Here is a 16,564-nt window from a genome sequence, read left to right as displayed (position 1 = left end):
TGGGTATGAATTTTGGTTCTACCATTTACTCTTTGAGTGACCTTGGACAGGTTACTTGATCTGTAACTTGCTCTTCCCCCACATGTTAAAATGACTGTTCTGGGGAATAAGTGAGGAAAAAGCATAGAAGGTACTGTGCACAGGCCTTAATAAATGATAATTGTTACCTTAGTTATTAACCACTGAAAGCACAAGATCTAGTTTTGCTCCATACTCTATACTATGTTGCACAAAGAGGGAAACTAAAAATAACTGGGACATCTTCTGTGGGTCCCTAGTTCACCCCTGTCGAATTTCCCAGTAATCCTGAGGCTTACTTTAAAGCATGGAGCTAGGACCTGACATGGCACTCGGTAAGCTGCCTGGTGCCAGGCCACGGTATTACTTCCCTTTCAGTTTTCTTTCTGTGCGTGATAACATCTACAGCTGGTATTAGCTCAGCCCTTATGGTAATTTGGGTGCTTGAGATCTAGTGGGTATTAGCTGCCAGCTACTGACCCTGAAGGCACAAGCAAATAGGCAGAGAAAAGAACAGGCGCTGGTCAGGACTCATTAGATTGTTGCTGAAAATTAAAAACTCATTTCAAAGAGTGAAACTGCTCAGCGGCGGTGACCCCATCACACCACCGCGGGATGGGAAAACAAGTTATCTGTGAGCTTGTCTTTCAGGCTTCTACCAAGGAAAGGCTCCAGGTTAGCAAACATAGTTTTTGGTTCCCAGCTGAGAAGAAATCCCTCCTCTCTGCTGCAACGACTGTCATCTCCTTTGCAAACCGACTCCCATTAGGGAAGGTCTGGCTGTGTGCGGGTCTCATTTATCCAGGCTGTGTTCTGCCTCACAGCCCACACACTGGCTAGGGGTGGGGGTCAAGGGGCACATCCTTAGGACCCAGAGATTTGTGACAGGGATGAGAACGATGCCTCCCGAGGAGGGGGAAGAAAGCAAAGATTACTGCAGAAGGGAGGCAAAGGACAGCCAGTTCTACTCAAATGGTGGGCAGGACAGTGGCGTCGCTGGTGGGGGAGCTCTAGCCTTTAGTGCGAGTCAGCCCCACGCAGCATGTCGTCAGATGTGGAAGACTTCGTTCTGTCTGGTACGTTCTGGGGACTGGGGCAGGGCGGGGAGGGGGGCATGGGCCCACCAGGCACTACATACATTCAAAGCTCCCAGCCAGGGTTCAGAGTCCCTGCCTTTGGTTACCCCAGGCCCAACAAGAATTTGGAGTCCGGGACCAGCCCCCATTGCTCCAGCGACCATGATGTACTTGGGCTGCTGCCGACTGAGCAGCTCAATCTCAGTTCGGCAATGACCCCACCAAGTCTGCACATCCACAGGTATGTGTGCACGTCTGTGTACTCCTATGTGTAGCCGAGTGAGCAAATCCACATTCAGTCTCCAGGGGAGGAGAAGGTGATGTGGTGATCTTACCAAATAGACCACCGGCCCAGGTAAGGGTTCCTCCACGGCCTCCCCTTGACCTAGGCTGTTATGTCTCACTCTGTGGTCTCAGTCCTGGCTCTTTCCATCTGCAGATGACCGACACTTAGAGGCACCCACAATACGGTGGCTCCGGTGGAGGGGCATGAGCTCAGGGCTTCTGGGTCCAACAAGAAGAATGAACATGCCTGGAGTGGTGGAGGAGGGAAGTGAGGTGGAGAAGAGGGGCAAGAACTAGAGCTCCTGGGTTTCCGAGGACTCGACGGACTCCGAGAGTCTGGCCACAACTCGGGTCAGGGCCCTGTTCTCAGCCTGCAGTTGCTCGTTCATCTGCTTCAAGGTTTGAATCTGTTTTAGCTGGTGGAGGTTCTGTAGAGAGTGAAACATGGAGGGGACAGACAGACAAAAGAGAGACAAGACAGACCAGAAGAGATAAAAGTAGGACAAAGAAATCACGTGACTTTCTGTTTTTTGTTTGTAGTTGGCATGCAAGAAAGGAAATGAGGAAGGCAGGAGTGATGGTACAGGATGAGAGGAGGGACGAGGGAGAAGAGCACCCACGAGGGGGAGAGCCGGGCCTACGACTCTTGGCTAAGGTCTATCTACGCTGCAGGTCAGCACGTGAATACGACCACCATGTTCTCGAACAGCATGTGCGGATGGCTTTTGAGAAGGACTGCCACCATGTGGCTTGGGCCTTCTGAACAGATTTAACAAGCCTGAGCCACAGCCTCAGGGGCCCTTCTTCATCATCAGTGGGGCCTGGAGGTGAGGACTCCACGCATTCCTAAACCCAGCTGTGGCCCTTTCCTCTCTCCCTCCTCTCATCGTGCCCCATACTTAGCCCCTATTCCTACTCCCCCGACCCCCGGGTCCTTCTCTTACTTCATTTTTTTATTTAAAAAATAAAAAAATTCATTTTTTATTTAAAAAAATGAAACAAGGAAAACAAAAGAGAGGCCTGTTGTTTAAGTACCTTCTGCACGGGGCATGTACTGTTTAGAAGGCCTAAGGGGCACGTACAAGCTAAGAGACAGGCAGTGATCTGCAGGGGTTTGTTTTGGGGTGCCTCATTAACCCTGCTAGTTCTCCACTGCAGTCCCGAAGCTTGTTCCAGGATCCAAGAACTGCCAACCCGCCTTTCACCTGCTAGAGGACTACCTGCGTTGTGAAATTCACAGCTGACTCTGCTTTTTGTCCCAGCTCATGAACAGGCGGGCGGCTGCTTGGAGGTGTTCACATACAGACTCGTGCGCTGAAAATTACAGCTGTGCACAAAAGTTAGAGAAATAAATATCCAAGACAGTGGAATTGCTTGGAGTGATGTACTAGTTCAGACCTCACTATTTGTAAGTGTTACAAATGGGACAGAATAATCAGTCCACAGATACTCTTCCTAATACCTCATAGCCCATAAAGGACCTAAAGACTTCAATAAATGGGACTATATCACAGGCCTCCTTACTGTGACTGTCCTTCCCTAAGTGGTTGTCTGTACTGACCCTGTAACCAAGACCTTCAGCTCTTTGGGAGGAGGAAAAGGATTTTATTATGTAGGGCTTCACAGAGGAAGATGAAAAATCCTGCGGATTACAGTGATGACAAACCAGAGAGAAGTCTCTCTGGATGTGAGGCACAGAAATGAAGGATGAGCAGAGTTAGAGTTGGACGTGAAGAAGCAAGAAAATGAAAGGCAGCATGAGGCGGGGAAAACAGTGAAAAGGAAAAACAAGCAGAGACAAACTGCAGAATATCTCTTTCCCCAGAGAAGGAGAATGAGCACCTTGGCAAAAAGGCAGAGCAGCCCAACACTTCCATGGAGCCATTGAAGGGTAGGGACCAGGCAGTGGTTCTTACCCTCTGCAAGCATCCTGGCCATGGAGAGGACTGAGATCAGAGGAGATCATGGTGCAGCATATGGAAATATTTAAAGAAATGGGCAGGGACCAAACATAAGAACCAATAGAAAGTCCCTGGCTCTCACCCTTCTTTGGTGTTGACCTTGGACCAAAGCTTTCAACATAACCATAGTCATTACGTGAAGTGGTCCTTGCCTCCTAGGGAGTCATATAAAAGGCACGAGCAATGAAAATGATTCAGTCTAACAAGTGAGTACAAGTAGATCGAGGTGGAAGAATTTGGAAGTTATCTGCATGAGGGAGAGAGGCAGGAAACCATCTGGTGGAATGTTCCGTAGGAAATAGTACTGAAAATAAGGCAGCAAGATGGAGGGGAGGGCAGGGCACAGAGCAGGGTGGGCAAGGGCAGGATCAGCTAGTGGTATTTCCAGAGTAAGTAAAAATAAAAATTCCAAGAGCGATCTAAAAGGGGAGTGGCTGCCGGGCCCCTCATGCAAGGACCTGGAGAGGCAGGGAGGAGATCTGGGAAGGAGGCCAATGCCGAATGGCTGATGCAGTGGAAAAGTCATCCGGTCTGATGTGGGCCAGACCCAGTGCAGCCTCGCACAGCTCGCGCCGACATGCACACCTGTCAGAGGCTGGCACATCATTCCACTCCAATCCAGGATCTGAGTGCAGTATGTCCTGGGGAGAACTCATAAATACTTACCTTTCTAGTAAGGCCAGAAAGATGCAACCCATGTCACAAGCTCAGAGCCCCATGCACATCTGGGCAAGCCCAACTCAGGGTTCCCCATTTCACTTGGCCTTTGCACTTTATTTGCCAGAATCAGAAAAACAGGCACCAGAATCCTTGAGGACCTGCTGGATCTTCACTGGAGGTTCACTGGAGGTCAACCTTCAACCTGCTCCCTACTGATTGCTCCAAGAGGTTTGAGCATCTGTATAAACCAAATACGCAACAGGCATGGGGGCTAACTGGACTTTAGTTGTACTGGGTCCCAGATTTGATAAGACAGTTACCTGTGTGGTTGACTGGCTGCCTAGCACACACAGATTTTAACCACTGATCATTCCCAAGAGGTTACTGATCACAAACTGTAGCCTGGATGAAGGAGGACTTGAAAGCTACCCAAGCAGCTTCTTAGACTCCTTTAAGGTCAGTGACATCAATTTTATGATGTCTGTATCTAAATATTTGACGTTTTTGCTTATCTCAAGGTATAGACACAAACATGAAACTGGTGTTGGCTGTGAGGCTTGTATGTTCCTCCCACTTCGTCCTCTAGGGGGAGCCGGATGATCTGTAAACCTGGTGTTGGGCTTGGACCTGAGCCAAGGGTGTTTAGGGGCTTGAGAAATTGCAGGTGTGTCTTCTCCATTTGACTTTGCAATCGGTCATGGAGAATAATGGCAATTGACTGAATGCATCCATTTTTAATCAAACAACCCCCCCCCCCAAAAAAAAAAAACCAAAAAACTCAACAACAAAACCAGTTTCAAATCAATGTGCCTATTTTTTGAGGTCTAAACAGCCAGAATCTGGCTTCTTTTGATAATTTAAACAACTGGATCTGAAGCTGGCTGGCAAACAACTTGAGCCTGAGGGAGTGAACACCTTCATGTATTTTGATCTCTTGAGGAAAGAAAGGAACTCATGACCTAGTTTAGGAAGTCCTCGCCCTGACAGAACAGGTAGAAAGAAATATGGAAGCCTATCTCAAACCACAGGCCTGAGAACAACTAGAACCACTGAAGGGGCTCTCATGCTCGGCAATTTAGGATCGGAACAGAAATAAAGAAGGACCTCAGCTGCTCCACTTGGCGACTTTCTGGGTCTTTGCGTGCGGGTCTGGGCAGAGTAGTGCGGAGTTCTGTGACAAATGGGTCTGGGCTAGCCTTGGGCTCCGGGGTCCTCATGAGAAGGCACCACCTTTGGCTTCATTTACATGTTCCCGATCAGCATTTAGGCTATTCCTTAATGAGCACCACCGACAGCTGCCTAACAGCAGAGCACAGACAGCATCTACTCAAGGGGTTTCAAAAATGGAGGAGCCCCCAGCGCAACCAAGAACTGTGGATATTCATTCATCCAGAACTGTTTAGCTCTACTAACATACTGCTCGAAATGGGAGAGAATACTTCTGTGCTCTAGGTGAGGTGTGTTTGGAAAAATTCAGAAGAAGGAGAAGCTAAGGGTGTTGGGTCATCCTGTTTTTACCATAGGAGAATTAACCATTACGTGTTTTTACTTCTTGTTGTTTTACATCAACTTAAAAGATATAAGTGCCACTTTTTGGAGATATAAATAGGTATTGCTTGAAATTCTATGTGAATGGGATGTTACAGTTTTGGAATGGTGACTAAGAACTCAAGGGCAGGGCATCTCTCCCTCATTCTGGAATTATATAAAGAGTAACAGGACTACGAGCACTGGATCTTCTGTAAACCTGGGCCTTGTCAGGTGCTGAGAAGTTTTTTCTTCAGTAAATAACCGATTTTTTGGGCCATTGTAGTAATAAATGTCTCTCCTAAAGTGCTCTAACTGCATATTAGAGATGCTCGCTCACAGCAAGGGCTCTGGGGATCTGCCTTGTACTACCCCAGTGTTTGTTGCTCCCAGGTCAGGAAACCCAAGTTTCATCAGACGAATGCTTTGTATGATATAGCTGGTAAAATAAGATCCTTGAAGTTTAAAAAAAAAAAAAAAGAAGGCCAAAGCCGAGCAAGTGCTAGGTGACTATGGGCATGCGGCAACATGTACTCTCAGGGCTCAGATGCTCCCACGTCACCCCAGGTGGCTACCCTGAGCAGCAGTATGTCCCTACTGCTTTGCAGGCCCCTTCCAGAGCAGGGAATTGCCTTTTCTGGGTCGACTGCCAGTTCTCAGCACTCAAAGCTGCCTGGGATGGCAGTTGTTCATTAAAGCGGCTAATGGAGATGATGGTCATTGCAGGGCACAGTCAAGGGAGAGGGGAAAGCAGTAAGCCGGGGGGTGTCAGTGGGGGCATGAGCTTATTCTAGTGGGCGAGTGCCGAATATTACTGAATATTTCGGGGGAAATGGGCTGGGGCAGGAAATGGATGTGTGAATTAATCTGCATTCTGCTGCAGAATGACTCAAACTGTGTCGCAGCGAAGGGCTGCGATAGGGAGGCACACCAGCCAGGAAAGTCTCTGGCTGTGTTCAGGCTTCCCTGGGCACCGCATGGGAGGCCTAGAGAGCCGGGACCCTTGTTTTAGCCTTTTCATCCAGCCCCTGAGGGTGAAGCTATTGCTTGGAAAAATCTTAGAAGTTGACCTTAGCTTTGTCTCCAGCCTGCAGACACCTCCCCTTAAGCCAGAGCAGCACTGGTTCCCAGAGACGCTGCGAGGTGCCCACAGGGGGCCTCTGAAATGGCTGAGGAGAGATGCTCGGCTCCTCTTCACACATCTTCTCTTCTGGAGGAGGTTGAGTGTGTGGGGAAATCTGGAGGGGCAGGCCTAGGCTCAATCACCCAGTCCTAGCAGGCATTTAGGGAATGAGCACACAAGGAAAGAAGAAAGAGCTCTCCATACCTTCATCTCCTCCTCCATCTCTGACATTTTCCGCTCCAGGGCTCGCCTCTCCTGTTTAGAAACAACGAGACTGTTGGAACATCGACTGGGTTTAGAAGGGAGTCAAAATGCTGCCTCCCAGGGGCCACGTGATCAGCAGTGTCACATCTCAGGCAAACCTCACGCAGGAGACTAAGAGACTGATCTGTGGGATGAAACTACTTCATTGATAGAAATCACGTGACTTAAATCTCCATCAGAATGTTCGAAGAGAAGCAAATGGTAGGACCAGGGTCCTCTGGATATTCTGATTTTATGGAATTTCAAGTGACTGCCAGTGACCAGGGCCCTTGTTTTCTATTAATAAAAGGCATCCTTATCTTCAATAATGCTCCCCTCAAATTCCTAAGAAGCTGCTTCTACCATGATGGGGAGCAGATGGTGAGTGGGGAAGCAGCCATCATTATCTGGGAAGAAACAGCACCCTTCCCCCTAGTCCATCTCTCTCCCAGCAACCCACTCCTGAGTTAGCCTGGACTCTGAAGATTCCTTGATTAGATGAGATGCCAGTGAGATTTTGTTACAGGCAAAGGAAATAAAATATAAAACTTTGCTGCTTTCCAAATTAAACAGGAGGGATGAGAACATATTATACCCTTAGGGTCAAATCACAGCTAGGGTTCATCAATAAATCTGAGTTTTCCCAATCCAAGAATGTCAAATCCCAGAAAAATATTCTGAATGCAGTTGGGAGGTCAGCAATTGAGCTGGAATGTCCCCTCCCCACTCCCAGTCAGAGTGAGTGCAAGATTCTGCTGGTTCATAGAACAAGTCAAAAGACCTAAATCAATGGCAGAGGGTCCTGCGGAAAGCTTCCTTTCTGTTCAAGGTAACAGGAAGGGGAAAGAAACCTTGGTCCGGATGTGTACATGTGTGCTGATTTACAGTAAACCAAAATATACTGTAGGGGTGTGTGTGTGTGTGTGTGTGTGTGTGTGTGTGTGCGCGCGCAGTTCTGCCTATAGGCCAAACCAGTGCATGGGGATGACCTTCCAAGGACCCACCCCAGACCCTAAGACTGGACTAAGTGAAAAGCACTAACCATCTAAAGAAGCCAAAAGGACTAGCAATCAAACTGCTGTCCAGAGTCACACAAAAAGAATTTATTATCAAGCTAGGAATGGAATGTGGCAGAACTCCCGCCTTCTTAAGACAAACTTTTTCCACTGGCCTGAACAACAAAGTCAGAGAAACTCAGATGAAACAGAGCAGGGGAAGAAACACACATACCCTTTTCTCCATCTCCAGCATTGATGATCGGTCAGAGGTCTTCTCTTGTTTCTGCTAGTGCAAATTGAAGACAAACAGTAGTCACTTTGATTGTCTCAGGGTCACTAGGAAGCCCAGTCTGGTTCAGCTTCACCGTGAGACACCCAGAAATAGATGTCAGGGCTAGGGCTCTCACTGGGGCAGAAGCCACTAGCTAACAGATTCTGATAGATCTCTAGGGCTGACATTATTGCCTCTCTGAAGTTTGCAGGATTCCCATGAGGGAGCAGAGGTGGTAGTAATGTTTATTAAAATTTAGCACAGTCCCAAGTGCAAAGACATACCCACAACACAGACACACAAACATTTGTTAGGTCTTCAACGCCAACTGTCTCCTTCTACCTCACCGCCCCTCTCTTCTCCTGGTCTGTGAGTAATCTCACGACTCAGATGAAATGAAAAGTGGCTTTTCTCCTTTGAAAGCTAGAGGCTCATGAACTTGAGGGTCTAAGCCCCATGGCTCTAAGCAATCCCTTTGCACTTGTCGTCCTTCTGCTTTGGGCACTGACACGGTTTCTCCTTTAAAGCAGTGGTGTGCACACGTGGGCGGGCTTCCCGGGCTTCTGGGAGCCCACTTGTGCGATCAGCCCTGCTTTGAACTGAACAGCTCCACTTTTATCTCTTTTGTATACTGAGCTTCCAGGTGAGGTGAGATTTTACCTGAACAAAAGACTGGAACTTAGAACATCTTTGATTTTTGCTATAAATGTCACTGAAGGGCCAAGAAGATTTAGCCACCGTAGCTAAAAAGTAGAATAACTTCAGGTAGTGACTCTTAAACAGGGACTGGAAATGAACCTTAAGTTCCTTTTGGCGGTAGCACTATAAAATTTCTTATATTTAATAGACTATATTTAATAAATACGGGGTGTTTTGCCTAGTACCATGTGCAAGCAACACTTTAAGAATACAGAAAGTATACTGGTCTTTTGGCAAGAGGTTTCTTTTTTCAGAATGTTAAGGGATAGCTAGAGCTAACAGTAAAACTCTGATTTCTGGCTCCTGTCCTGGGCTTTCACCTTCTGTTCTGAAGGTCAGGGCTATCTGCCTTTCCACTGAATCTACTAGAAGCGGAAGGAAAAGAGAAAAGGCAGAAGTAGATCCGGGCGCTGGTTTATATCCTCGTCTGACTCCCTTCCCTGAGCCTGAGAAGCACAGAAGCTGTCACGATTTCAGTATTTTCATTTAGTCCCCTTCTACAGAGTGACCTTAACTAGTTCACTTCTACAAAGAACTCGTTTTGTTTTGCTTTTAAAATCTTAACCCCGTTAGAGTTAGGGCAGACCTTTCATGTAAAACATCGCATGTGTCCATGTGGTGAGTGTCTCCCTACGACGTGTGGGGCTGACAGGCTCGCCTCCTCTCTTGCCAGACACTCGATTTGTCGTAAACAGCAGAGGAGTGGTTTGTAGCACCACTGTTTCTTCTGAATTTCCATCACTTGTATTTGGCAAAACTCAGTATATTCAGACACACCCAGCAGAGCGGTTGGCTAGAAAGTAAAGCCCTTTTCCCCGGTGACTGGAAGGGCTGATTTTATTTTCAGTGTCCCCCGTGCGAGTCAATGTCACCGCTTGTTAGCCTGCTCACTGCTCCGGAGCTGGAGGAAAAGCCAAGAACCCCTAAAGGTCAAGAAATGTGCTTCTGGAGAGAGTGGGGAGCAGGTGACATTGGGTCCTCCCATGGCTCCTCACGTGACCACCCCCCTCCCCATTTCCTGTAAAATACCCCCGGTCATTCCTAACGGGAAGCAGCAGCAGGTCTGTATTAATTAATTGTTGTCAGTTCGTGGCACGACTCAGAAGAAAAGTCAGCCTTCGGAATCTTCCATGGGTGTGCTGTGAATGAGACGTTCTGCCTGCCTCAGGCATGCTGGGGTCAGCGGAGCCCTTGAGGTTCATTTAGTTCCATCCCCCTGCCGTGTGTGTGTGTGTGTGTGTGTGTGTGTGTGTGTTTTCTTCTGGATCGAGACCCACTTTTCTTGTCCCACTGCATCACTCTGTGCACAGCTGTCCTCTGCGCTACAGCAGGTCTTACAAACCCCAGCCAAAGAGCCATGCTCAGCTACTCCAACCAGGCGGAGGGGGGCCTCTTCCCACTGACGGGCAGTTCACAGGCCAGGCCACCCACTGGGCGCCTGGCTGGGCCCCTCTCCGGAGAGCGCCCGTATTCCAGCTGTCTGCAGTTAAGTCGTGCGGTCTCCCAGCGCCAGCTCACCCCATTCCAGAGGGGATGCCGTAAGATGATCAGAGGTGCCTGAGCATCCCTGTCCCACCGAGCCCCGAGTATTCAGTACTGTACACTCCTAGTGTTTTAGGCTTTGCTTTTCCATTATATCATACAGCCAGAACAACTAGCCGTCTCTGGTTTTCATTTATGGCTTCCCAGTAAAGAGCCATTTTTACCTCCGTTCAGCTTTCAAAATTCTTAGTCACTGGGCATTCCAGGAGGGTGATAACTCCATAGGTTTCCAGTTAACTCAGCAATCACCCAAGACGGCACTTGCTGCAGTGTTTGTCTCACTGGTGATGAGGTTATTGCCTCTAGTCCCCTCTAAAGCATTGCCTAATTAAATCAGGCCTGGCAGTAAAAGGGTTTATCTGGTCCCTTTGCCGCTAACATTCCTTATTCCTAGGCTGAACAACGGTGGTGGCTTGAGGAGGTAACATATGCTGTAGGACAGAATCTTTGCTTTGGGATCTGGTTGTACATTCTAACAAGACATTTGTCCTTGATTTCTTTTTTAAAGAGAGAGACAGAGAGCACGAGAGAGCATGAGGAAGGGGGAGAGGCCGAAGGAGCCGGAGAGAGAGAATCCGAAGCAGGCTCCATGCCCAGCAAAAAGCAACTCAGGGCTCTATCTTAACGACCCTGAGATCATGATCTGAGCTGAAACTGAGTCAGATGCTTACCTGACTGAGCCACCCAGGTCCTCCTGTCCTTAATTTCTTGTACGACCCATGCTAACCATTATTTCTCTAGGCCTAATTTGCTGCCTCTCTACATTAGGTTCAATGGTATCTTGCTTATCCCTCTCTAGGAGCTGCCCGCAGATAAACTGAACTGAAACATGATGATCACAACAGGAGACACTGTTAGGCACTAATCTTGTGATACTGGTTAATACCCTTCTACTAAGAAATAAGTAGATTATCCATAATATTAATTATTAGCACTCAGGCTATTAGGAATTGTTCACTGAACGATCAGTTTTCCACTTTAGGTTAAATGCCGACTGAACCCTGAAAGCAGACGAGAATCTCTACTTCTGTCCTCCTGTCTCTGGGGAGGGCCAGTCTTCATTCCCTGTCACTTCCCCTCTCTCACAGCCCTAGGTTACTTTGCCTCCTTGCGCTCACCGTGCCACCCAGCCTTTTTCCTCTTCTCCCTTACCTGGGCCATCTTCTCAAGCTTGGACTTGATATCTGCTAGCTCTAGCTGGGCCTCCTGAAGTTTTGTTTTCAGTTTTTGGTTTTCGGTCAGGGCACTCTCGTAGAGCTGAGGGGAGGGAAAAAGAATCAGGTCACCGACTAGGCAGGGCTCCCAGGATTAGCGCTCCCACAGTTTCATCCCATGAGAATCCCCGCCGCCCCAGACCATCATTGTGGGGCAGATGGAGAAGATGGAGGAAGTCTAGGAAACAAATTATATTCAGCCAATTGGTTTCTTGCCTCTCAGTACTGGTGAAGTCCCAGGTGCTGAACATAAATGAATAGAATGGTGCTCCAACTTCAAAAATGTTAATCTCCGGGGGAAAAAAGAGTCACTGTGGTTCCCCGTACAAAGAGAACATTTTTTTTTTTTTGAGCCTGTCTAGTGTATATATTAATTTTAGTCAAGTTCTGCTTAACACATTAACAAAACAAACATTTCGTTAACAAAAACGGTTTTTCCCCCTGGCATCTCAAGCATTTGAAAGGGAAGGTTTTCAAGCTGACCCCTGGAGCTAGGCCCTCTTCTGCAAAAACCAAAGGCAATGAACTATAAAGTGTTTTAAACCCCCCCAAACCAGATTATCATTTACCATCACCAAGAAGTATTTGGTTGACATTCACAGGACTTCATGAAAAGCACATGTTTGTTAATATTAAAAGTCTTACCAAATGACTCTCCACGGCTCAGACACACGAAAAACTACTTTTATTTTCCCTTTCTACAACTGTCAATCTTTACTTTCTCCTACACCTCTAAATACCAGATTCAAGGCATAGATTTACTGCACTAAAAACAATATATGGAACGGTCTGTATTTAGCTAGAAGAGAGATGGAGCAAACCAAGAAACCCGAAAGGAATTAGTAGCTCGGATTTATCACGGAAGCACCTTTTCTTCTGGTTTATGGGAACTACATTCATTTTTCTCCACTGGGGAAAAGGCTGAGAGCTTGACGTGTTGTAACCCAACAACGGGAAAGTTGAAAGGGGAGCCTACTTTTTTATAATCCCTGTTGCTGTCCTCCTCCACGCGGCTGGTCAGGCTGGCGAGGCGCGCCTCCCGGGCCTCGCGGCGGGCTCTCGCTGAGGCCCGGTCACCATAAGAATCGCTGCTTGAAGGGTTACTACCTCCTGATTCCAACCTGTCGGAGATACGTTAAAGGTAAACATTGGTTTTCAAGAATGAAGAGATGGGGGAGGGTAATGCTTCAGGGGAGTCGTGCCTTTTCTAAGAAGCACTTGAGAGCCTTGGCCAGAAACAAGGCACATTCCTTCCTTGAATCTCCTCCGCCAGCATTCTCGGACCTTGGGGCTAAGCCGCGCCAGCTTGGAGGAGGAGGTTGTCTTTTGCCAAGAATGGAGCTTACTTGAAAAATTGGCGGTTTGGACTCATGTGCCGATTTAAATCTTAGAGCTTTTCAAATTAGTTCGGGTTTGAACAGCTTTCCTCAAAGAGTGTGCTTTTAAAAGCGTAAGTTTTTTGGATCTCAGTGCTCTTAGATGATGATTCCAACGAACTGTCAATGAATCAGAAACATATGGACTTGGGAGTTCTGAGCTGGAGGGGTCTGGAGGGTGATAAGGAGGGCATGGTGCGTATGTTTTTTAGGTGCACTGCAGGTTTGCTGCAATCTCAAACATTTCAGGGTACCACCACAGCTATTTTTCTACCCTCTGTTCTCCGGTCCACATTGTGGACTGTGATGAGGGTTTCTGTCTTCCAGCAGTTGAGCTCTGAGAGTTGATGGGGGCCTCATTTCCAGGAGTGGTAAGTTCACTAGTGGAAGGGTCTCTCAGCTGATTATCTGTTTAAGTGTACAACGATTATCCTGATTCTTAACCGTGGTTTACATTTTTCTCAGAGTTTGCTCTTTCCAAATGAAAATGTGGCCCATGAGACTGCTACGTACAGACCAGCCCTGCAGAGCTCTCCCTCCCCGAACGGGGATGGTGTACAGAGTCACAGCTGTGGAACTTCCATCTGAAGGCTCTGTCGTGCGGTAGCTATTGCCAAAGCTGGGGGTCGGGGTGCTGGACTAAGTGTTAGAAGTAGTAAAGGGACAACAGGGAGGACACAGAGGGGGAGAGGCAAAGCTCCTAATGACATTAATGGCCACTCTGTCTTACAGAGATGCTAAGTCCTACAACGTTCTTTGAAACGTTCGTTTTCTTCTTACACTTTTTTTTTTTTTTTTAAATTTGTAAATAGAAACCTCTTTACTGGCTTTTCTGATGTCAAAAGAAATATATGCTTGAAGAAAAATGTAAGTAATATCAAAGTGTCTAAAACAGAAAAATGTAAGTAATACCAAAGTGTCTAAAACAGAAAGTGAAAGTCACTCCATAATCCTGCCCAAGAAAGAACCCACTATTAACAGTTTATTTCATATCCTTGCAAAAAGTTAAACACATGTTAAAATGTACATACTTCTATAAATAAAACCAGATAATACATACTATTATCTAACTCTCCTCCTTCTCCCTCCACTTGGAGGCATCTCACCATGTAAGTAAACAGATCTGCCTCATTAAAAAAAAATGATGCACAGTCTTCCACCGAGCGGTTGTATGGCAACTGGATCTTCTAGTGACAGACAATTATATTATTTATAACTTTTTAGCTATTAGAAATGATGCTACAGTGAGAAGACTTGTCCATAAATGTTAGTGCATTTGTCCAATCTTAGAAGTGGAACCCTTTGGTCAAGGGGCAAGTCTATTTTAAATTTTGATATACGTATTGTCATACTGTCCTTCAGAGAGTTTAGTCTAATAGGAGAAACACTCTCATTAAATTAAATATTTGTAGATCACTGAGAAGGTTGAGTATCTTTGGTTATTCATCTTCATTTCTGAATTGTCTATTCAAAGCTTTTGTGAATCTTTTGCTTGTTACACTGTGGGAGCGCTCTATAGAGCAAGGCTTTTAAGATGAACATAAGGTACAAATATTTTTTCCTACTTTATTTTTTGTCTCTGTTTATGGTGTCTATTACTAGCAAAGATTTTACATTTTATATAACTAAATTGGACAATTTTTACTTTTATGGTACCATGCCTGGGAGAGTCTTTCCTATATAAAGATTACAAATATTCTCTTCTATTGCTTTTGTAGTAAAATAATTTTCTCTTAAAAATTGTAATCCATCTGGAATCTGGTTTTGTTTGTTTTTTTTGGTATAGCTTCAGGGAAGGATCTGTCTTCCCAAATAGTTGGTTGTGCCAATGATCACTTACCAAATATCTCTTCCCCAACAGAGCTGAGACATCATCACCTTATAAACACGTGACTTTTCGGGGACTATCTACTGTGTTCCACACAGTGTGTTCTTTGTTTATTCCTGAACTAACACCTCACTCTTTTAACCATTAGTTTTGTAACATATTTTGAGGTCTATAGGGAAGTCTCTTTTCATAAATGGCTATTATAATGTAACAGAATTAAAAAAAAAATTAACTATAGCAAAATACCACTCTCCACCAGTTTTGCAAAGCTAATTTTCTGCTGGGTTAGATGTAAATTATTTATCTTCAGCCTGCGCCTGGTTAGAGGGTAAGCAGAGGAAGAATCCACGCAAGTTTACACATTTTGAAATATATCATTAAGGTAGGATAAGCTCAATTATCAAATAAATTATAAGACTCATTTGTCCTATGTTATCCCATAACCACATTTCCCCTCAATCTCTTCTTAGTTTCTCTATCAGAGGAAAAGTGGAAAGGGAGAGGTTCATACTTTTGGCTCCACAGTCTTTATATTTTTTTATTTTGTTCTTCAGGAAGATCAGTTTTGTACCCTCAGAAGCTAGGTGAAAAATTAGGATCATTCCCCAAACTCTGATCTGTTTCCTTAATTTTTTAGCACTCGCAACTTTGGTCTTTAGCTCATTCAATAAATTATTATGGAGCACCATCCAGGTACAAGGAATTGTGTTACGTTCACTATTAAGTGACAGTATCTAAACGCAATCACAATTCAGGCACGTACCCTGCAACAAAGTCTTCCCTGAACCACCAGATTAGGCTAATGGCCTTTTCTCTCTGCTCATAATACCTGTCCATACTACTATCTTGGCCCTTACTGAAGGTGAGGATAGGGTTTTATTCAAGTTGTTTCTGTAGCACAGTGCCTGGTAGGTGCTATAGGAAAATTAATGTGGTGGAAGTACATAAACCGAATTGGAAGGAGGAGACTCTGATGGCAGGAGGTGAGTTGAAAAGATGCGGCATTAACTTGGGCAGGAAATAACAGAAGTCTGAACTACCGTGGTGGCTGAGGAAATGGAAGGAAAGGATGCAAGTAATATGAGCGTACGATATAAAGCTAAGTTCAATTAGACATGCACTTCTCACAAGTATTAAGCATGCATATAAAACAGGGAAAGGTCTTACCTAGAAAGTCTTTCATGCTAGAGAAAGGAAGAGACAAAACAAAAAACCAGCATTAGCAAGGGACTGAAAATTATTATTTCCATTTACAAATGCACTTTTCAAATCGGATGTCTCAACTTCACAGTTGGAGGTACGGGTGCAAATTAAGAAGAGCAATTCAACAGACGGCACAGAAGGCTACTTAGCCTGTCTTCCATGACACAGTAGACTTGAGACTTTGGGGAAAGCATCTTTTTTAACTGGAAGTCAGCAAACTGTAAAATGAACAAAAACTGCACCCCCACTCTTATCTGCGTCACCCAACAAACCACCCTTGTGTTCTAGGAGGGACTGATTTTCTGTGTGGCCTTTAGCCTCTCTGGATTTCAATGTCCATTCTATTAACTTCCTTTGATTCACATACCCCCAGCCCTGCCCTGAGTACTGCAATCTACAAATATTAAAACCCAGGGGGGCACCTGGGTGGCTCAGTGGGTTAAAGCCTCTGCCTTCGGCTCAGGTCGTGATCCCAGGGTCCTGGGATCGAGCCCCACATCGGGCTCTCTGCTCCGCAGGGAGCCTGCTTCCTCCTTTCTC

At 46.0% G+C, this 16,564-nt stretch overlaps 1 protein-coding gene across 5 annotated transcripts in view; it reads right to left on the bottom strand.

The window, feature by feature from the left end:
* PPP1R12B (protein phosphatase 1 regulatory subunit 12B) overlaps positions 1–16,564 on the bottom strand; it is a 215,933-nt gene that overhangs the window by 10,849 nt on the left and 188,520 nt on the right. For 2 of the 5 annotated variants that reach the window (XM_059413106.1, XM_059413109.1), the window contains 6 exons: positions 15,989–16,005; positions 12,594–12,738; positions 11,556–11,660; positions 8,124–8,177; positions 6,855–6,905; positions 1,627–1,807 (listed from right to left, as the gene is read on the bottom strand). In XM_059413106.1, coding sequence (XP_059269089.1) covers positions 1,673–1,807; positions 6,855–6,905; positions 8,124–8,177; positions 11,556–11,660; positions 12,594–12,738; positions 15,989–16,005 — 507 coding nt within the window. In that variant the 3' untranslated portion in view covers positions 1,627–1,672. The remainder of the gene's footprint in view (positions 1–1,626; positions 1,808–6,854; positions 6,906–8,123; positions 8,178–11,555; positions 11,661–12,593; positions 12,739–15,988; positions 16,006–16,564) is intronic. The other 3 variants (XM_059413108.1, XM_059413113.1, XM_059413107.1) reach the window with 2 other exon arrangements.

Source organism: Mustela nigripes, chromosome 10 (genome assembly GCF_022355385.1).
Source record: "Mustela nigripes isolate SB6536 chromosome 10, MUSNIG.SB6536, whole genome shotgun sequence".
Classification (NCBI taxonomy): Eukaryota; Metazoa; Chordata; class Mammalia; order Carnivora; family Mustelidae; genus Mustela; species Mustela nigripes.
This window is presented reverse-complemented; position numbering and strand designations above follow the sequence as displayed.